At 37.8% G+C, this 22,254-nt stretch overlaps 2 protein-coding genes across 2 annotated transcripts; both read right to left on the minus strand.

The window, feature by feature from the left end:
- Window positions 1-2,924: 2,924 nt before the first annotated feature.
- Window positions 2,925-10,884, minus strand: LOC137029308 (trichohyalin). The gene is made up of 2 exons (XM_067398887.1): window positions 9,175-10,884; window positions 2,925-4,842 (listed from the first exon to the last, which is right to left on the minus strand). Exons 1-2 carry the CDS (start codon window positions 10,757-10,759, stop codon window positions 2,972-2,974), a joined length of 3,456 nt encoding a protein of 1,151 aa, XP_067254988.1. The 5' UTR covers window positions 10,760-10,884; the 3' UTR covers window positions 2,925-2,971.
- Window positions 10,885-14,561: 3,677 nt separating this feature from the next.
- Window positions 14,562-17,173, minus strand: LOC137028247 (GTPase IMAP family member 2-like). Its single transcript, XM_067397014.1, has 3 exons — window positions 17,008-17,173; window positions 14,719-15,417; window positions 14,562-14,566 (listed from the first exon to the last, which is right to left on the minus strand). Exons 1-3 carry the CDS (start codon window positions 17,171-17,173, stop codon window positions 14,562-14,564), a joined length of 870 nt encoding a protein of 289 aa, XP_067253115.1.
- Window positions 17,174-22,254: the final 5,081 nt, after the last annotated feature.

A 22,254-nucleotide genomic window follows, 5' to 3' on the forward strand; every position in this document is an offset into this window, starting at 1 on the left:
TGAAAAAGCAGTTTTCTCCAGTTCTGTACAAGCTCGAGGTATGTTAAAAAGCAAACACTTGGAAGAGCGTAGCTGGTAATTGTCAGAACAAAGACAAAGAAGAGTACAGAGATAAGCTGGAAGTTTACCTAACATTGCCTTATAAATAATAATGTACGTATAGCTAATGATGACCAACCCACCATCTCATATAAAATGCAATGATGAGTACATGATTTTGCATTTGTAATAAAACGTAGTGAAGCATGGTATACCAAATCAAGGCATGTTAAGATAGAAGAGGCCGAATGCATGTATAATATATCACCATAATCAAGCACAGTTAGAAAGGTAGCTTCTACAAGTTTCTTTTTGGTCTTAAAAGTAAAATTAGATTTATTTCTAAAATAAAAGCCCAGCTTCAGTTTGAGTTTCCTGATTAGATTAGCAAAATGTACATTACACAAAAGCTTATCATCAATCCAAATGCTCAAGTACTTATAAAAAGGTACTCTTTCAGTTTTCAGGCCTTCCCACTTAGCTCTCTCCAGCGCTGGAAAGCTTTTCTATGATATGATACATGATTGAGTGCAAACTATATGAATGAAATGAAGCGTGACCAAGTCAAATAGCCGTGTCGCCATCTCTGTGCATTTCTTTTCTGCTACTTGATGTCTGTTTAAACATTGTATATGTTCTTGTCATTTTAACCAATAAATAGCTCAGTGGTTATGTGCAGTATAGGTCTTACAAAGCTGTCTTGGCTTATAATAGTGATAAAGCAGAACATCTCTACAGCGACGGATCTCAGGTACGGCCATTTCGGGCCTCAGTTTAAAGACCGTGGAGACCTGTAGCATGTTTGCAAAATGTATTATTTGGTTACTGTTCAGAATCTCATTTATGAAGACTAACAGCATCACATGATCTGTGTGAATGAGAAATTTTATTCTTGTATGTGTTTGTAATCAGTAAATATGTGAAAGTACAGCATACTTTCAAAATAATGTTCAGATTACAATGATCATGTTACAAATAATTAAATGAAAAGAACATATGAAGTAAAAAAAAACTTCGTTTGCACTTTATTTTACAGTGCATGCACTTTCAATGTACTTACAGTGTACTTAACAAGAAAGTACTGAATAACATAGGGTGTGCCCAAATACTAAATCCATATTCGGAAAGGCACAGGGGGAAAAAACGCATAATTGCGAGAGAAAGCATATATAGAAAGATATATATTTTTTCCTCCCATCTCATGTGTATTCCCTTTAGGGGCTCTGTAGTACACGTCATTTCCTTTCAGAATATAGAATTCGGCTTTGGGCACATCCCAAGATTATGTTTAGTGGTAGGTTCAGGACTAGTACCTAGTTTTTACCCAGTTATTGTAATTACTACAAGTATATACAGTAGTATGTAAATGTGAAACAGGACTGTAAAATAAAGTGCTACCAAAACTTGCTTTGAAACTCTCTCAAAACTGTCATAGCATCAGCATCTCAGGTTTCATCTGTTATCTTCATTTCATCCATCTTCATTCATGAACAGCTGACATCGGTTTTTTGTTGTTGTATGAGGTTTGTTATATTCATCATGTTTTAAAATTTACCAAGAGAAAATAAATTTTGTTTGATCACTTTAGCTCTATTCAAATCTGCTCCTGTAGAGCTTGAACTCTAAACAAACACCTCCATCAAGGTCTTCAGGATCACTTAATGACTTAATGCTTAATGCTTAATGTTACAAAAAAACTCTGCTGGACAGGAGCTGACGTCAAGCTGACGTCAAGAGCCCTGATTAAGTGATTAGAGAAAAATATAGGGGAAAACTCTTCACATATATTACAAAAGACAAGTGCCATCTATTTGACTCATCAATAATGTTTAAAAATTAAGACTTCAGATGCAAAAGCCTCTAAATGCCATCTGAAAATTTTATCAAGCTTGTATGGTTCAGTAATTTCACTTTAATAGGTCATTTTCATTGGCATTAAAGTGAAATAACTGAACATAAACATACAAGCTTAATAAAAAGGCAAGGCAAGGCAAGGCATTTTTATTTGTATAGCACATTTCATACACAATGGAAATTCAAAGTGCTTTACATAAAGAAGAAGAATAAAAATAGAACATAAGGAATAGAAATAACAGTAAAAAAAAAAGAGAATTTTGCTATCTGGATGGATGAGCTAGGAAGTCTTAGGGAGTTTTTTTGTTGTTGTTGTTGTCGTCCATCAGAGTGGATCTAAACGGATCTATCCATCAGAGCAGATCTGAATGGATCTTCCTCACACGACAGGACTGCTACCTGTTAAGGCACTTCAAACTGATAAAGTTTCAATCTCCCCTTTTGCCAAGACACCTCAAACTGCACCACACAGCCCTAATCCCCCTTCCGGAGATATCTTATCTATGCAACACAGTTCAAGTTTCCCCTTTGGAAAGTGTCCTGACTGTAATCCAGAGATATCTTAACCATGCACTACAGCTCAAATTTCCCCATGGTTTGTCCCCTTATCCAAATTTACCAAATTTTAACCTAATCACAAATGCTTTCTTTGTAATTCTCCCAGCTCTTTCAACCATTCTATGAGCATATCTGCAATGTACTGAGGTCCTAGGCCATTGAGTGATTTATAAACAATTTTACAAACAACTTGATTTTTAGTTGTTTGACCCCTAGAGTGAAGGTACATGTTCACTTTGAGAACTTCATTTTTGTTTCCAAACGCAATGACTTCAGTTTTGTCTTTGTTTAACTGAAGGAAGTTTAGGCACATCCAATTTTTAATTTCATCAATGCACTGGCACAGGGAGTCAATGGGGCTGTAGTCATTAGGTGATAGGGCTAGGTAAATCTGGGTGTCATCTGCATAGCTGTGATATGCAATTTGGTTCTTTCTCATTATTTGGCTCAGTGGCAGCATGTATAGGTTGCTATTTGTTGAAAAATTCAGAGGCTTTTGCACCTGAAGTCTTCAAATGTTTCACATGACATGACATGGCCATTTATCTTTTAGCTCCTTTCTTAACCTTTTCATTTCATATAGTTGTTCAAGCCTCTCCTTGAAATGCTGAGCATGCTGCTCTCTTCTCTTTAAGAAATCATTCAGTTCCTCTTCTTGTTCTCTACCTTCATCTTGATATTTCTCCTTCATCTTCTCTATTTCATCTTCATGTTTCTGTTTCATTTCATCACACTCTTTTTCTTCTCTTTCTATTCTTTCTCTCTCCTCTCTTTCTCTTCTTTTTATCTCTTCTTCTTGATCTTGTTTCAGATCTTCCATCATTTTCTCCCATCTCTTTCTCTTTTCGGATCTTCTCTCTTCATCCTCTTGTTTTCTTCTCTTCCACTCCTCTTTCCTCTCTCTCTCCAGCTGCTCATAACGTCTTTTCTTTTCATTTCTCTTTTCTTCATATTCTCTCTCTTTTTCTTCTCTCTCTCTTATCTGTTTCTGTTTCTCCTCCTCTATCATCTGTCTTTCTTCTTCTCTGTCTCTTTCAAATTCATTTCTAATATTCTCCAGTTCTTTATGTTTTTCTCTCAGCTGTTCCTCATGTCTCTCTTGTCTCTGTCTTTCCTCTTCCTCTCGTTCTCTCATCTGTTTTTTCTTCTCTTCCTCCCATTCTCTCTGCTGTAGTTTAATGTCTTCATCATTTTCAGCCTCTTTTAATTTTCTCATCCATTCTTCTCTCTCTTTCTCTTCTTGTTTCTTCCTCATTTGTTCCTCTGAATCTCTCTTTTTTATTTCCTCTTCCTGTTTTTTTCTTAACTCTGCCAGGATGCGCTCCTGCTCATTTTTCATCTTTTCTTGATCTTGTTTATATTCCTCTTTTCTATTTCTATCTTCCTCTTCACTTTCTTTTTGCAGTTTTTCATACTGTAATTTCTGATTTTCAATCTCTCTCTTCATCTCATCTATTCTTTGATCATATTCAGCTCTTCGCTGTTCTTCCTCTTCTGATCGTTTCTGATCTTCTTCTTCTCGTTTCTTCTGCTCTGATTTTTCTTTCTCCTCAAACTCTCTCCAGAGTGTTTCCTCTTTTTCTCTGAACATTTTCTCCATCCTCACTCTTTCTTCATCTTTTTTATGTTTCTTTTCCTCCAGTATCTTTCTCATGCTTTTGTCTTCCATGTCATATTTGGCTTCTAGTTCTTCAACTTGAGCCTGATTTTGTCTTTCATTCTCTTCTAGCATTTCCCTTATATTTTCAATGAAGATCGCTGCCTCCTCAAACATCTCATTAGTGAAGTATCGTCCCTCATTAGATTCCTTCAGCTCTTCTATCATGTTTAACAGTTGAGTAACTTGTGTCCGATCTTGCATTTCTCTGTTGTTAAAAGCCAGGAATCTGTTTCCACAGTCACTGATCAGTTTCTTGAGTTCATCATTGTTAATTTTCTCTACATATTGTTCTATTGTTTGTTTTTTCAGTTCATCTCCTCTTGTGAAGAGAATGATGCTGAACTCTGCGGCTCTTGATCCAAAGATCATCTTTATCATCTCTAAAGTGTCTCTCTCCTCTTGAGTGATTCTTCCTACACTCAACACAATGATGAACACATGAGGTCCAGGTGCAGACAGTGAAATACAATTCATCATTTCTTCCACCACTTGTTCTTTTGACAGTGTCGTCTCAAAGAGTCCTGGAGTATCAATAACAGCTACTGAATTACCATCATCTTCAACAACTCCCTTCTTACAAGTAGTGGTCACCAAATGTGAACTGGCTTCACTGTGAAACTCATTTTTTCCAAGGATAGTGTTTCCTGTGGCACTCTTTCCACTTCCTGTCCTCCCAAACATCAAGATTCGCAAACATCCACTATCACAATCCGATAGTGAATCTTCATCACCTGAAAAAGATAATAACCGAGTATAGAGATTAACAACAACTGATTAAATTTGGGAATTATATTTCAGTTTTAAACAAAGACAACTAATTAGCAAACAAAAATAATTCTTATTAATTATTCCAATGGAAAACAAGAACAAGAAAAAAAGCAGAAGGATCTATGTTTTTTTGGTATAGCACCTACTTTCTTACTAACAAAATCTGTAAATAAACTTTTGTAGCCAAATATTTAATATTGTCTGTTTTGTCATTCATTTAATTCATTTCTCATTTAAGTTACTCAAAAATAGCTTGTTTGCTATTTTGGATGCATTTCTCATGTGCCAGGTATCTGGTTAAAGTTAAGAACATCAAGAACACCTCAATGCCTCACTTTTAAAAATGTTGCTTAAAAATCCAGCACCACTTGATGTCTCTGAATGCCCCTGTTGATAAATGCTGATCTTTGTCAAAAATAAATAAACAATAAGCAAAACAAGATAAGCTGATTAATAAACAAAAGGTAGTGCAAAAAAGATCTTCACTCGCCAGACAAATCTAAAGTCTATACAGATTTTTACATTTTTTGAAACCACTCAATGTACATATTGTCTCAATGTACAGTATTAAAATAACAGCATTAATATTAATATTAACAGCAGTGTTGCAGTTAATTAGATAACTAAGTTAGAAAAGGGGAGAAACAACAAGAACAAAAAAAAAGATATCAGACCAGCAGACACATTTTTTTTTATAATTGTACAAAAGTTGATAGAAAATTTCTATTTTATTTCGATTTTATATTCAATTTTATATATATTAAAAAAATGTATGAAGGGGGTGGGGGTCTAGGACCTCGGGGTGTCAACGGTGGGTCAGGAGTCTCGGACAGCCATGGCAGGTCAGGAACCATGGACAGCTGAGAATCCGGGGATATGGCGGGAAGACTAAGGAAGGAAGTGCAGACAGGTGTGCAGAACAGGAGGATGCTGGGAACTGGAGTCCGGGAAGGCATGATTGTAACACAGCGATCCAAACAGAGAAGTTGAACTTGGAGAATGTGACATCCTCATTAGCCCCAAAATCAGCAGAGGCCTTTGACTTCAAGAGCCGCTCCTCAAGAAAGCCAGAGCTGGTACCACCTATAACATCTACAAACGCTTCCCTCGTCTTCTCTGAAAGTTGTGGAAAATACTCAAATTTATCTAGAGGAGAGACAAAGTGCTCAAACAATTGAGGTATGTAAATGGTGTGTAGATCCTGAAAGAAGAAAACTCAGTAGACATCAAACAGTTTAGGATAATATCCTTGCTAAGTGTTGATGGAAATTCTTCTTTAGCGTGGTAGCAAAGCACTTAATTGAATACTTCTTGAGGAACAATTACAGCGACATCTCTGTCCAAAAGGGCGGCATCCCAAAGGTACCAGGCTGCTTGGAGCATACAGGAGTCATCACACTGGGGGAAACTTAGTGATGCTGTGGTCAGCTTATCCAAGATCAGGGCAGGGCAAATCAGGGCAGTTGTCGAGGAGGTGAGGATGGGCAAAGCAGTAGCGATGAGACAGCTAGGCGCCTGGACAAGATGTGAGCAGGTGATGGAGTGCAAGATCACATAGAATGACGGTCATTCTTGATGGCGGCATGAACAGGTCCTCAGAACAATAGCAGAAACAATTTGCAATACTCTTAACATCTGCCAAAGGACAGGGCTGAGCAGGAATGCTATTCACTTTGTCAAAGAGGGAGAAAGTCTAACTAGAGAACACCAGAAGGCAACTGGGCTTCTCTTTACTGCACAGTATTGGAGGATGGAAGCAAGAGCAGAGTACGAGGAACTGAGGAGTGACTGCCAAAGAAAAGGTTGGAGAGCCAAGTGTTGGCCTGTGGAGGGTGGGTGTTAGGGTTGTGCAGGGCATACAGGGCACTTGGTATCATGAGAGAGACGAAGGAGTGCTCTTCACACCACCACAGATGCAGCCGAAAAGCATCTAAGTGGATTTGGCTAAAAAGGGCAGATATGTTGGTTGCTGCTAGGGCACAGGACGGGGTCTGATCAACCCTGGTCGGGTCACCTGGGTGAGAGTGTATAATATTGGAAAGACCAGAAACAATCTGTGACCCCATGTAATATCACTGATGATATGCCCTAGCGTAGCATCATTAAGATGATTCTGTAAGTAGCAACCACATATACTGTTGAAAAGCAGTGAAAGTATATCTAAAGTATATCAGTGGCGTGCGGTCCATATAAGCTGCAAATGCTCTGCATACCCAAGCCATTCGTGGACTTGGCAATTAATATTAACACTATAAATTATAAAAAATCCCATGTTTGAGGTGTACCATAAAGCCTACATGATTGGTAATGCTTATGTAACTGTCATTAATTTATTTATTTGCCAAACGATGGTAATTTTCTTTAAATCTGCCAGTTACGGAGACTTCCAGGTAAGCTGATCTACAGAAGATTTTGCGCCTTCACGCTTTTTTTTATGGAACATCATTATTGTCCCGCGTTCTCATTGGTTTTCTGGCCTATGGGAGTTTTCATGGCAGGATAAGCTGTGATTGAATCGCTCGCCTAAGAGGAAAAATGAACTGCTGCCAAATCTCGATCACCGAAAATCATATTGTATTTGATACAAAACGAACTAGAAAATCAAATGGGGGAAAAAAATCATAACTAAAACTATTTTTCATGGTATTTCGTTTTCTCCATAGGGATTTATTTAATGAACTCTTATAAATTGTTTAAGACAGTCCTACCTATCAGAGGATTTTAACTGATACATTTAAAGGTGAAATATGTCGTTTCTGTGACACTAGCGGCACCTAGCCGAATTACAAAAATACAGCATATTTTGCAAACGCACCTTTGGCATGTCGCGCCTCCGTCGACTCAAACATCACAAAAGCTCTTACAGGTGCTTGTAAAGGCACGTCTCAACAGGTATATATGGACTACTCTCAATAAAAAATCCAACATATTAGAAATACTTTAAGCTGTGTTGCCATTTGCCATGAGCAAGAAAATGATTAAACTAACACTGATAATGTGACCGTCTCGCATATTAGCTTTAAACCCATTCAAACAGCATTGGTCACATTTTTTTACATGACGCACCACCCAGCATACCCGGTTAAAAAAGTCCCTGCTCACCACTGAAGTATAGTAAAATAAAAGCAGGGTATTGTTTACACCCAAATATATATATAAAAATAAATAAGTATTGAATATGTTAACATTTTTTAATTATACAAAGTTCCAATAGAGTCATTTAAACCCTTGTTGTGAAAGTCTTGGGAGAGCTCTTTGCCTCCACCAATCAGGAGATGTCCAATACTTGCATTCAGAGGTGGGTAAGCCAAAGGAGCTCCTCGCCAGATTTCTGATCAGGGAACCAGAAGGTTAGTCAGAAGAGTAGCCCAAGAACCAAGGACCACTCTGATAGAGGTCCAGAAAGACTTGGTGGCAGCAGGAACAGTTGTCACAGTGAAAACAATAGGAAATGCACTCCACAGCCACAGCCTCCATGCATGCTCGCCACAGAAAGCTCCATTATTGAAGAAAAGGCATGTTGAAGCTCATTTGAAGATTTCTACACAACATTTGAAAACGTCTGGACTACTGGGAGTATATAGTGCAGTCAGATGTGACAAAAAACGAACACAACAATACCACATGCCATGTACGGAGGAGAAATGGCTTTGCATATGACCCTAAAAATACCACACCAACACTGATGTTGTCGAGGTGGAAGCATCATGGTATGGGGCTGTTTCTCTTCTCATGGTAATGGCAGAATCAATATTATTGAAGGGAAGATGAATGGAACCATGAACTGGGAATACTTGAGATAAATTTGTTGCCATCCACCAGGAAGAAGAAGATGAGACTTTTGTGGACTTTCCAACATTGGACAACAATCCAAAACACACTGCAAAGGAGAGTTTGAATTGGTTCCAGAAGAAGAAAATAAAGCTGTTAGAATGTCCCAGTAAATCACCAGACCTAAACCCAACAGAGCATTTGTGGAAGGAACTGAAGATCAAAATTCACAAGAGAGACCCCCAAAATATTCAAGATTTAAAGTTTGGTCATACAGGATGCACCTTGAAGCCGTCATTGCAAAAAAAAAAAAAAAAGAAAAAAAAAAGACTTTTCCACCTTTTCCATTTCAGTTGGTGTGTTTCAATACTCGTTTCCTGAGTCATTTCCCTTTATTAGACAGCTTTTTTCACGAATTGGAAAATTATGATTTCTTTGTCTTTGTAGATTTCTTCAGTTAATATTGTCTGTTCAATATTTTAGTAAATTAATTTCAAAATTAGCTGGTTATTATTTTTACTTACTGCTTGTGAGCTGATCCTCAGGAGTTCCCATATAAAGCTCATTGGATATATGTGTTTCTTTCTCCTCTTCTTCTCTTTGTCTTTCTTGTTGTTTCTGTGTCTCCCATTCCTCTCGTTCTCTCTTCATCTCCTCTCGCATCTTTGTTTCATGATGCTCTATGTCTTTAATGTCTCTTTTATATTGTTCTTCTCTTTCTATATATTCCTCTTCTCTTCTCTTTCTCTCTTTATCATGATTCTGTCTTTCTTCCTCCATCATCTTCTTCATTATCTCTCTCTCTTCTTTATGTTTGGACTGAAGAACCTCTCTCTCTCTCTGTCTTCTTTCTATCTCTCGTTTAAGTCTCTGATAATATTCATCCCATGTTTCCTGTTCTATCTTTTTTCTTCTCTCATTCTCTTCCTCTCTTTTTTGTCGTTCCTGTTGTTTCTGTCTCTCCCATTCCTCTCGTTCTCTTTCCATCTCTGTTTTATGTCGTTCTTCTCTCTCTCTGAATTCTTCCTCTCTTCTCTTTATCTCTTTGTCATGACTCTGTCTTTCTTTCGCCATCATCATCTTCATTCTCTCTTCATCTTGTTTAAGTCTCTGATTATATTCATCCCTCATTTCCTGTTCTTTCTTTCTCCTTCTCTCATCCTCTTCATACCTTTTTTGTATTTCCTGTTGTTTCTGTCTCTCCCATTCCTCTCGTTCTCTCTTCATCTCCTCTCGTGTCTTTCTCTCTTCTTCATCTCTTTCTTTAATGTCATTTTTATATTGTTCTTCTCTCTCTCTAAATAATTCTTCTCTTCTCTTTCTCTCTTTATCATGATTTTGTCTTTCTTTTTCCAGTATCATCTTCATTTTCTCTTCCTCTTGTTTAAGTTTTTGATAATATTCATCTGACATTTCCTGTTCTTTCTTTCTCCTATTCTTCTCCTCTTCTTCTTTTCTTTGTTTTTCCTGTTGTTTTTGTCTCTCCCATTCCTCTTGTTCTCTCTTCATCTCATCTCGTATCTTTCTTTCTTGTTCCTCTCTTTCTTTAATGTCTTTTTTATATTGGTCTTCTCTCTCTCTAAATTCTTCTTCTCTTCTCTTTCTCTCTTTATTATGATTCTGTCTTTCTTCCTCCATCATACTCTTTTTCTCTTCTTCATGTTTTTTAATCAGTTCTTCTTTTTCTCTCTTCAGTTTTTCCACTCTCTCCATCAGAATCTTCTTTTCTTTTTCTTGTATTTCTCTTTCCATCTCTCTGAACATCTTACATGAGTAGTAACTGTCTCCGTTTTCTTTCACCATGTCATCTATCTTCTTCAGTAGATCAGACACCTGTGTTCGGTCTTTAGTCTGCTTATTATTGAACACATGGTATCTGTTTCCACACGCTTCAATCAGCTTCATCAAAGGACATCCAGTTTTTCCCAGATACTGTTCAATAGTTTTGTCATTCAGATCGTCTCCTCTGGTGAAGAGCACCATGGTGAACATTAAAGATTTTTCACCAAATGTCTCTTGGATGATCTTCACTGCTGTTGCTTCTTCTTGAGTGAATCGTTGTCCTAAATTGAGCACAATGATGAACACATGTGGTCCAGGCAGAATCATGGAGATGCAGTTGGTGATTTCTCTCTGGACCTTCTCATTAGTAAGCTCAGTATCAAACAGTCCTGGAGTGTCGATCACAGTAACGTGTCGGCCGTTGATTTCAGCTCTTTCTCTCTGACACTCTTTAGTAACTGATTCATGAGCTGTGTCCGATATAAATGCTCTTCTTCCTAAGATTGTGTTTCCAGTTGAACTCTTCCCAACTCCAGTTCTTCCCAGCAGCACAATCCTCAGATCATCTGCACTGTCCCTTGAATCTAAAGATCACATAAAAATTAAAAACAGTATATTGATTTTTAAGTGAAAATTGGCAACAATATTTAGAGACAGTAGACTCCGTTCAGCTCCTTAAACAACAACAACAACAAAATATTATATTGTAAAATATTAGATTGCAATATGTTATTTTATCTATTGAATGCTACTTTGCAATAGTTTATGACTTACTGTTTTGGTGAATGCATGTTTTGGAAATTTGCTGTCCTGTACTGACTGTAAAAAGAAAGTATGTATTTATGACAACATAACATACAAAACTAACAATTATATCATCATATGCCCATATGTTCATACAAACACTTATAATTGTCTTTTTTCCCCTACTGAATACAAAATGGGACTTTTAGCACAAAATCCAGGCTGCTTTTTCACAATACAAATGTGGATAGTTATTTTACTATCAAGCGTCAAAAAGGAGAAACACCACAAAAAATGTACCATAAAAGTAGCTCACATGCTTTACTGTAAGTTACAGGGATGCAAACAGATAAGGGAGGGAAAAGGTGAGAACATTGCACAAGGCAGGGGCATGCAGGGCCCAGTTATTTGCTTTACATGCTCATTTGTAGTTACTTTTTGTAGTTACTTTTTTCCATTCAATTTTTATTACCCTATATGTCCAAAACTGTAATTTTTCATGAAAAAAATTAACATTGTTGCAACATTTTACCAAAATCAACATTTGGTTAAAATCTCATGTAGTAAAAGACAAAGTGCTATACAGGATATTTAAGACAATATTGGTTGATTAGATGATAATACTGTTTGCCACATCTCAGACCTTAAATACATAAAATATTACCCATTATAGACATAGTTTTTAAAGTAAAGAGTAAAGGAAACACTGTACAGTACTTATTGAAACAACCAGTACTTAATGTACCCTTGTAAGTTCACAACAAGTACCATTGTAAGACCCCCCTCAGGTTTGTTGGCCCAGTCTGAGGCTGCCGCCGAGTTGGCAACCATGCTTTCCAGGGCAGCTGCGAATGTTGAGCTGGACCAGAATCCTCCACCATGCTCAGAGGGCTCGCGATTGGACAGTTAGTTTGCCGCCACCTGGAGGAATCATCTGAGGCTCACGTCCAAGGCATGTAAAACACTGCTGGAAGAGCCACCTCTGTTCTGCATGCAATGGTTATCCTGAGGGTCTACCAGGCCAAAGCATTAAAAGATCTGCACAAGGGTATTTCTGACCCAGAGGTAATGCAGGAACTGCGTTCCTTTTGGGCTATGAAGATTGCGGGTCGGGCAATGTCCAAATTGGTGGTCCAGGAGCGCCATCCATGGCTAAATCTTGCGGAGATGCAGGATGTTGAGAAAGCCTCCATTGCCCAAGGTGGCCTCTTAAGCGCACAGCAGTTCTTGGCAGTAAAAAAAGCAGACAAAGACCATCAAACATATCATGCCTTGGCATGAGTCCACTTCCAGGGAAGCCAGACCCCTGAGGTCTCAAGCCCTGCCTGCTCATTGTCAGGGCCGGCCTCCTGCAAAGACTGCATCGGCCCTGCCTGGCAGCCAGATCCCAGTTGTCCTCACGCAGGCAGGTGCACCATCAAAAACCCACACAGGGCTTTGACTGGCGACCCAGGGATGGAGAGACTGCTGACCTGACCTCTCTCTTTATTCTTACAAGCCTTAAAGAAAGATCCATTTGAACCCTTTCAATCAGTTGAGCTCACTGCCCTCTCTATGAAGACGGCCCTTCTGATTGCACTCACCTCTGTCAAGAGTGTGGTGGACCTACAAAACTTCTCTGTTTGTGAATCGTGCCTACAAATTGGCCCAGCAGACTCTCATATGGTCCTGAGACCCTGGCCTGATTATGTGCCTAAATTTCCCACTACTCCCTTCAGGGACCAAGTGGTGAACTTGGAAGCAATTCCTCCTGACGTGTTAGTATAGCTGCACTTGCTTGTAGCACAAGAAGGCTTGCATGCATCTGCACCGCCAGGTCTCGTGACACAGTTCAGTAGTTGTGGTATTTAGTAGAGTTAACTCATTCGACACAACGTCAACTGAGCGACGAAGTTTGGAGTCTACGACTGCCCCAAGATAACTCCTGCTGGGTGCCCTCTCAGGCCAAGGCCTGCAGGCCCAAACCTGCACTCCAGCCATGTGCTTTAGTAGAGAGTAGAGACTCTTAAGAGTCAAACTAACCACACAAGTTTGGCATCGCTTCTTCATTCAGCGCAGGAGAGCTCGATTGCAACTTCAACACAGTCAGATCAAACTCTCAGGACTTTCTACTGCAACATTATAATTGGATGCTCTTCGCTGAGGCATAATGCAAGTATTGTACACTATACTAAATTGCTGCTAGTTAGTTAAAGTTGTGAACCCCCTTTGTAAACAAAGGAGCTTTGTAATGATAAGATGATGATTCCTTCCTGGTTAATCACTCTTGTAATGATGGGTCGACAGAGTGAAGATCCATTTGCAGCTTTTATTAAAAAGGCAAACACAACAGGGCAAGGATAAGGCAGATTCGCAAACAGGGACAGGCAGAGATCAGGGCAGGCAGCAAACAAACATAGTTCAGAAACAGGCAATGGTCGGGGCAGGCAGCAAAGAATCAAACACAAAGAAGAGTCCAGTCAAACACAAGAGTAACAATCCACAATAACGCTCAGAAATGATCACCGGGGCAAATCAAGACTTCACAATGTGTGCTGCTTATAAAGTGTGTGAGTGTAATGAGGTGCAGGTATGTGCAATCAGTCCCAGGAATGAAGGCCTCTGGGAAATTAAGTCCAAATTAGCAATAGTCAATATTCAGGTGATGGCTCCCTCCGGTGGTGTGAGAGAGGAAGTGCGGGAGCCTCACTTGTAATTACTCTTCTCCCTAGCTTCATTCCCTGTTTTCATTTTTAGTTCCCATTCTACCCGCGTACTGTATGTGTGATTTGTATGTGTGTGTATGTGTTTGTTAGTTATGTGTTTGTGATTTAGTTAATAAAACTTGTGCACAAAATATATTTGGTTCTGACTCCCAGCCTGCAAATCAATTGTCACTTAAATAATCAATTTTGTTGCATACTCTGAGTGCTGTAAATGCTAAGAAAGAATTATTTTTCTGTGGCCATGAAAAATACCCTTCTCTTAGAATTAATAAATAAAAGTACCGAGTGTTCACAGGATGAACTGATTGATTGCAATGTTAATGTAGCTACATCAAGTATTCTGATGCATAAATTCATAATTTATCATAATGAATAATCATAATGAGTTATGATTCATTTATTAATATTTTTATTATAATTATTAAGATTTCCCCTTTGAGCTAATTTGCTACACTGGCTTACTTTTATACTGGTATGTTCGGGAAGAGTGTGCAGGCAAGCAAATTCCACACGCCAAAATTCATTGGCCTTTTCTGAATACGCCAGAGGTGTTTGGGTTTTCCAAGAATTACCCCTAGAGTCTAAATTATTTGACACAATGTCTCGTTCCCTCCATCAGGGAATGGAGGTTACAACAGTAAACCAAGATGTTTTTTATGTACAAACATTTTAGAAACTTTTCAACCTAAACAAAACAGAACAGTCACAAAGTAGTGCTACTATTTTTTTCTCCCTGACATTTTCTTTCTCTACTACACTGTAACTATTAAAGGACAAAAATAGTAGTTCATGAGCATATTCTTAGAGGTATTATCCAGAAAAAAGACTTTGACAAACCTCCTCCATCACTTCCTGTTTTGAGTTTTCCATCCTCACTGAGATCAGAATCCTCTTCCTCTTTGGTGTCTCCTTGGACTGAACCTCCAGATCTGGCTGGATCTTTGTCCACTGATGTTCCATCATCTTTATCCTCATACCTGTTACAGAAGATAAATTCTTTGTGTTCTTCTTTGAGCATCTCCTCTGTCCTTCTGAACATCTCAGAGCGCCATCCTGGGTTTCTTGTATCAAACTGAAGAAGTTCTCCTCCACATTCCTTTTTTAAATTATTAATAGTGTTATTCCATATCATAGAAGTTAATTTGGTTGTGAGTGGCTCTTCATCAGTGGTCAGCATTATAGTGTGTTTAATGGCTTTCTCACTGAAGAGTTTCAGCACAGTTTTCACTCTGTGTCTGTCCTCATCACTGAAGTCATTATACTGCAGTACGAGTAAGATCACATGAGGTCCTGGAGCAGACCGAGACACACACTCTCTCACTCCCTGTATTATCTCATGCTCTGAGAGCTCTGGCTGGAGCAGGTGAGAAGTGTTGATGACTGCGATGTGTCTCTTCTCCACCTTTCCACTGACTCTTACACTGTGCTGCTGTAAATAAGATGAAGGAACTTCACTATCAAACGCTGCTGTTCCCAGTATAGTGTTTCCAACTCTGCTGTTTTCTGATACATTCTTTCCTAGCAGAACAATTCTGACTGAAAAAAAGCAGACACACACACACATCTTGGATTTCCACATTCTATAGACAACATTTTTTTATACTGTACAAAACTGTATTTTATATCTCCTACCCCTAAACACACCCATCATTTACATTTTCAAAATACTCCATTTAAAGGTGCTCTAAGTGATCCTGGGTGGAGTAACTTCCTGTTGACGTTCAAAGTGTTGTCAAACAAAACAGAGGCTAGCTAGACCCTCCCTCCTCCTCCTCCTCCCCCTCCCCTCCGTGCTTCCTGAAACAATCATGAACGCGCATTTAAAATCATTCTTGTCGGTTATTGGCTGGAGCATGTTTATTATGTTTTGTGGTCCAGGCTGCACCAGTTTGTTTTTGTTGCCGTTTTTGGAGCTTGTGGCGACTACAGCCCAGCTAACAAAAAAGGAGTTGTCAGAACATTCTCTTTAAGTTATGAAAACGTTATTTTGGAATGTTTTTTAAACGTTCAAAACGTCCCGTTTTTTTAATGTATCAAGAATGTTTTTTCTTGGTTTATGTGAACGTTAGAAGAAGATTCCATTCTATCATTTTGAAAATGTTATGAAAACGTTATTTTCTGAACGTTCAAAACACTAGAAATTTTACGTTCCCAGAACATTAAGAGACGGTCACAATGTGGAGTTCTGGACGTTATTTGGTGGACCTTCACAGACCATTTAGGGAACCATATTTTATTTTTATTATTTTTAGGGAACATCCCTGCTGCCCTTGTCAAAATAGTCAATTAATAAAAGTATCTGCTCAAACAAAAACTAATTTTTCTTAAATGTCTTACAAAAGACAGAAAAACAACAGCACATGCATGCGTAATATCAACTACAAAGTTACTGTCTTTAAATAAAGCAACATACAGCAGATCATCAGTGTTTCTGGATCATCACTGACTGAAGCTCAGGATCTACATCTTCAGCACAATGGTAACCTCACAAAACTCGGATAACAGAAACAGAACATTAAACACTAACAGATCTCTGTAGATATCAGCATCTTCACATTACAAACCACTCTGACTTTGTTTCTTTCATTCTAATCTTCTTAATGAGGTGTTGATGTTTTATCAAATTTATAAATGTCACCATTATGGAGGTAAGCGCTTGTTTTAGTTGGGCTCCTGACCCTTAATGTTTTAACTATTTTTCCCCCAATTGTTACAATTGTGCTTTTAAAGCATTCATTGCAAAAAGAAATCACACACAGTTTCTGCCAATCTCATGTTAATCTTGAGTACCTATAGAGTAGTATAGCTTAAAATCTCCAAAAAGTATTTAGTTGTATCATATTAATAAAAGATACATACGCTGTACTGAGTCTTTCCGAAAACAGCCGAGCTCCTGGAGGCGTGCCGTGTGAGCGGAGCTACAAGCTATCAATGGTCAGCTAAACAACTGTCTTTAAACACACAATACACCATCGCATTATCCATGGATAACTTTTGAATCACTGTAATGAATATAGCGTATGAATGATGAATAATGAATTTATGAATTCACAGCGTTCGTGTTGTTTACATTATATGCACTCAGGCGCCGCCTGCCAACAAAACAGACATTTGAAGCAGTTTTACTGCTGTTTCGACTCACGACCGGGATCATTACGGCTGTGACCGCTCCATCTTTCAGTTTCAAACGATCTGTAAATCCAGCGTTGAACTGGGCCTTGTTTATGAAACCATAAGTGCCGATCCTGAGAGCTCGAGCAGCCACGGAAAACACAATATATTCTCCATTCATTTTAACCCATAAAAAAGTGATTGCAACTATCAGTTTCTATTGTTATTTTAATAACAAATATCGAAAGTGCATCAGCATCAGTGTAATGCGTGAGAACAAATCTCAGCTCCACTTAACGCTGGGTTCTTTGGGAAGCAAGGTTATCTTTCCCTCAAAACCAAAAACACACTTCTTTGGTGACATTGTTGATTTCGTGCAGTCCCGTGACCTGTGCAGCGCTGCCGACGACTTCCGTAAACCCGAACGCGTGTTGATAGCCGTGCTATTGCTCTCTCGCTCAGGTCCACGTGTGCGGCGCGCCCTTCCGGGAGAAGTGCCCGTATAAGGAGTTCCTCCCCAGTTTACATCACTCAGGCCGATACTCAAAAAAAAAAAAATCTGAATCCTGTGACCATTTGGAAGAGAGTTTTTGGCACAGAAATACTCCGTCACACGTCCAACTCATGTTTTGAAACTTAGGCCATGTTTAGCATGAGAATCCAACTCTTTAACTGTGTAAATATGTCAGAATACATGAAATAGCGTTAAATAAAGAATTAAGCAAACTCTAGTTTTCAGGCTCAAGAAGGTGGATTGGTGTTTAGCGGTGTTCATTATCATGGTAACTTGCGCTACAGAGATAACGATTTTATTCTGGGTTAGAGATTGCAAACCAAATCTGGACCAATCAGCTGTGAGCAAAGTTGGATTTGTTTGGATTTGTCAAACTGAAACACTTTTGTAACCAGTAGAGTTTGTCCAACTCGCTTGTGTTTGTGCAACAGCCCTCAGGGGATGTGTGGCGTATATGAGATTTGGAAATGAGGATTTTTTTTAGCAGAGTTCTTTAACTCTTTCCATGCCAAGCCATCAGCAGAATTTTAAAACATTTTAAAACAACTTGATAGTGAGTAAATGTCATTTTCGTTTTTGGTTGAACTAATTTTTTGCAGTATAAATGTACTTACTGTTCGGATGATCAGATTCTGGACTACTTCCATCTGCTGCTGCAGTGGGAAAAATAAAAATCACACGCACAGCAAGAGAGAGAGAGAAAACAGATGGTTTAGCATTATAAATTAATTACATTTGTGCACTGAAAATCTGTGACTTCACAATGTTTGCAAAAACTAATCAGAAATAATTGAGGACAGAACAGTGCTGATGATACACAGATCAACACAATTTCAGTTTGAGATTTTCCTTATCTTCAGTATGTCAAAATTACACTTCAACTCATAATGATCTATAGCCTACAGGAATACAAGAATAACAATGAATAAATTGGCACAAATCAACTGTAAAGGAATCAGAGATTAATAGAGGAAGCCTTACATACATCTCTTCTGAAAAACAGATAAATGTCCAACAACTAGCACAACAACTCCTTTAACGGAGCAGCAGATCTCCCATAAGATTTTGTCAAAGTAAACTGGTTATTTTAAGTATAAACAATAATCCTAGATAACAGATCTGATGTGTATTGAAAAGTGCATCAAAATGTATGTGTGATGTTGCGTTTCACGTCATTATTAGTTTCTTTCTGGTGTTCAAAGACACTTTTAAACATAAATGTAAGAGCGCAGTGAAATATCATTTAAAGTAAACAATTGCCTACTGATGGCTAATATTTCATAAATACCTCAGAAATCATTGAGGAAACTGTGCTGCATATATTTGTATATTTGATTCTTACCTGAACTTGATGCCATTTCAACACCGACACCTTCAAATCAAAATCGAAAGAAGAACGCTTACAGACGAGTGACACACCTGCAGACAGGAACACAGAGCCCTGGGGCTTCAGCAGACATGACAAACAACACATTCCTCCAACAATTATCAGAATGATTCATCGACTCGTCATCACAGATTAATCAGAAGGCTTTAATCGATTATTCAGCTTATGTGACATATATGGGTATGTTTAAGAGTAAGTAAGCGGATAACCTCAACTTTCGGTTTATAATGATCAACTATCCTTTTTTGTAACAGGACGTTTTCTATGCTATAATTTCTATAATAAAATACATATGTGATATCTTATTAAATTAGCATCACACAAGGGTTTTGCAGGTTTCATCAAATCTTATTTAATGCTTTTTAATGCCAATTTTTGAACTTTTAATGCCATATATATATATATATACACACACACGTTAGATGACGTCATACTGCAATTAGAATATTCATTATGTCATTAAGTTGCATTTGCATTCTGCCAAGTGTCAGCCCTTTACATGTGTTTGCTGCTCTGCTGCTACTCTTTGTACTCACATAATGCATTTTAATGCAGCCAAAATCCCAATAAAACTCATTCATCTATTTATTTTTCTTTTTGTTGTCAGACAATATAAATAGCGACTGAAACGCGGTCCATTAAGACTACATGTAGGGCTCGACATAAAGCCTTGTCATGTGCTTGTCTTATATGCTTGTCATTCACTTGTCTGAGTAAAAAAGTGGCTTGTCTGGAACAAAATAGGAGTTTTGTGTGGTGTAAATATAAATTTATTCTGAAGCAATATTCTTTCATTCAGATTATTCTTTATTCTGAATATTCTTTCAAAATATTGCAGGTTTGACATATTTAAATCTGCATATTTGTGATATTTACCCAGCAATTTTTTACCTTTATAAGGGGCAAAAATAATCCTGGTGTACTAAAAATGTAAATATGAATGGGAATATACTTCAGAGATATTTTACTCATAAGAATTTATAACATGTATTAGTTTGGGTCGTAAGAACGTTGATAGATAAAGCATTTTAGGAATGAATGCATTTTTTGTGTTCCTACACACAATCAAAAAAATAACTCTTTGAACGAACATAAAAAAATCATGAAAAGGATTTCCACATGATTAAGTTGCTTTATTCTGGTCCTGGTTGGGTTTACTTGATTGAAACATGTTATTCCAATATGAAAACATCAAGTTAAGGCAAAGAGTAATCGTTTCAAGTCAATTTAACATGAATCAATCACATTTAAACCAGAAACCTAATACAATGGTGTTGAATCAAAATAAATTGTTTAAATAAACTGAACAGCATCAAAAAATCTTTTTTTTTTTTTTTTTTGAGTGCAGGTGGAAAAAAATGCACCAAAATACACTTTATTTTAGTACACTAAGGCACAAAATATCAGATTTTTTTGCTCACATCTGACACAGATCGGGATTAGTTGCACACAAAAATCTGCACAAGATCTGGGCCGTATTCACAAAACATTTTATCTTACCATTAAGAGTTCTCCTAAATAGCAGTAAAAGTTTTTAGCTAAGAGTTTTCTCTTAAAACCTATTCACAAAGCTGCTGAGACCAACTTTTACTAAGGAATAGACTGAAGTTTTAAGATAAGAGTAAGGGCGGGGCTGACCTCGTTGCTATGGAATAAACACACAGTGATTGGCTGATGTGGGAGGAGTCAGAGATTTAATCATAGAAATATTAGAAATATTAAAACAAAGGTCTTAAAATACAAATGTTGCCCTATTCAAATAAATATTTTTTAATAAAAATGTTGCCATAGTCAAAATAAAATGTTGCCATAAAGGTTTTAAAATGTAGGCTAAGTGTCACTAATTAAAGTATATACGGTTAATTGTCCACCTCTTGGATGTCTGCATCTCAAGGGAATGCAGAACTCAAGCGAAAAATTATATTTTATAAACAAACACATTCAAACGGTCTTTCTAATCCGCTCGAAAGGAGGAATATATACACAGATGAGAGCTGACTCGCCTATAGTTACTTTGACAGTTTTCTGCATCCCTCCGCCACCCCACTCCTCACTCTCGGCTGGGGATACGGGAAGAACTTTGGGTTTGGGCTAAATTTCAAGCTTGAAGCGCTCAATCCTCTTGGACAGCACACCAAATACCCTTGTTATAATTTTTTTGTTTTACTCTATTCAATCATTTGTAAGTGTGAACTCATGAAAACCACTGCCACAGGTAATCTGACAATATTTATTTATTTGTGAAAGATTTATTTTTGGCGTCTCATCGTAGATTCAAATCTACAACTCAAAATGTATTGCATTATCTTTCAGATTTAAGTACTTCCCTACCAGAGGTTTTGTGATTATTTAATACCTTCAGCATGCCTGGATATAAAATAAATTGGGATAAGTCATTCTCAGTGGCACTTAATAGTATTACTAAAGCAATTTCTCTTCCGAATGGTCTTACCTTTGCTAATTCATGTACTTATCTTAGTATCAACATTGTTGATTCTCTGTCTAGGACTGCTCAGATGAATTTTTATGAAATCGGTCAGAAAATTAAGCAGGATATACAAAAGTGGGAGAACATAAAAATGTCAATGCAAGCTAGAATTAGTACTGTTAAAATGAATATTTTACCTAGAGTAAACTTTTTATTTTCCATGCTCCCGTGTTTTCCTTCCCCAAAAATTCATGAATTCATTAATCTCCAAATTTATCTGGGACAGTGAGCATCCTAGAGTCAGTTTTTCAGTATTGCAGCGTGCAAAATCAAATGGCGGTCTTGCTCTTCCTAACTTAATGCTTTACCACCTTGCCTTTCAAATTAGGGTCATGCGTGTCTGGGTGGACACTCACTCCAAAGTCCCTTGGAGGAGTATTGAAGCTGACTGTGTTCTGCTTCAAGGTCTGCCTTTTACTGGTACAGGCTCAAGAAGTCTCCATCAGAAATTCGGAAACATTATCTCAACTAAAAGCCTGGTTTAATGCAGAAAAGATTACAGGTTATTTTTTAAAAATTTCACGCCAGTCTCCTCTCTGGAACAATACCCGTCTGTTATCTGATGGTCAACCTTTCAGTTACCCTCCCTGGTCCTTACTCACATTTGGTGATATATTCAACGGCAGTGGACTGCGCACATTTCAGGACATTCAATCAGACTACTTCTTGCCAGGCACCTCCTTTTTTATGTATTTGAAGTTAAAGTCTGCAATGAAAGCATATATGGTGTGCCTTGGAACTCTATCTTAGATGATCACCCCTTGTTAAAGTGGATAAAACACACCGGAAACTTTCAGGGCACAGTGTCCTTGATCTATAAGCAACTGCTTGAATGTTCATACAAACCCTTGAAGATACTAGCTGTATGGGAGA

The sequence above is a fragment of the Chanodichthys erythropterus genome, chromosome 10 (genome assembly GCF_024489055.1).
Source record: "Chanodichthys erythropterus isolate Z2021 chromosome 10, ASM2448905v1, whole genome shotgun sequence".
NCBI classification, from domain to species: domain Eukaryota; kingdom Metazoa; phylum Chordata; class Actinopteri; order Cypriniformes; family Xenocyprididae; genus Chanodichthys; species Chanodichthys erythropterus.

Bases quoted from the DNA above. Each gene is read 5' to 3' on its own strand.
- LOC137029308 (XM_067398887.1), bottom strand. From the start codon at position 10,759: ATGATTCTGCCTGGACCACATGTGTTCATCATTGTGCTCAATTTAGGA. The intron at 4,843-9,174 runs GTAAGTAAAAAT...TATCTTTTTCAG, and splicing joins TGAGGATCAGCTCACAAGCA to GTGATGAAGATTCACTATCG.
- LOC137028247 (XM_067397014.1), bottom strand. From the start codon at position 17,173: ATGAATGGAGAATATATTGTGTTTTCCGTGGCTGCTCGAGCTCTCAGG. The intron at 15,418-17,007 runs GTAAAACTGCTT...GCTTTTTTTCAG, and splicing joins GGTCGTGAGTCGAAACAGCA to TCAGAATTGTTCTGCTAGGA.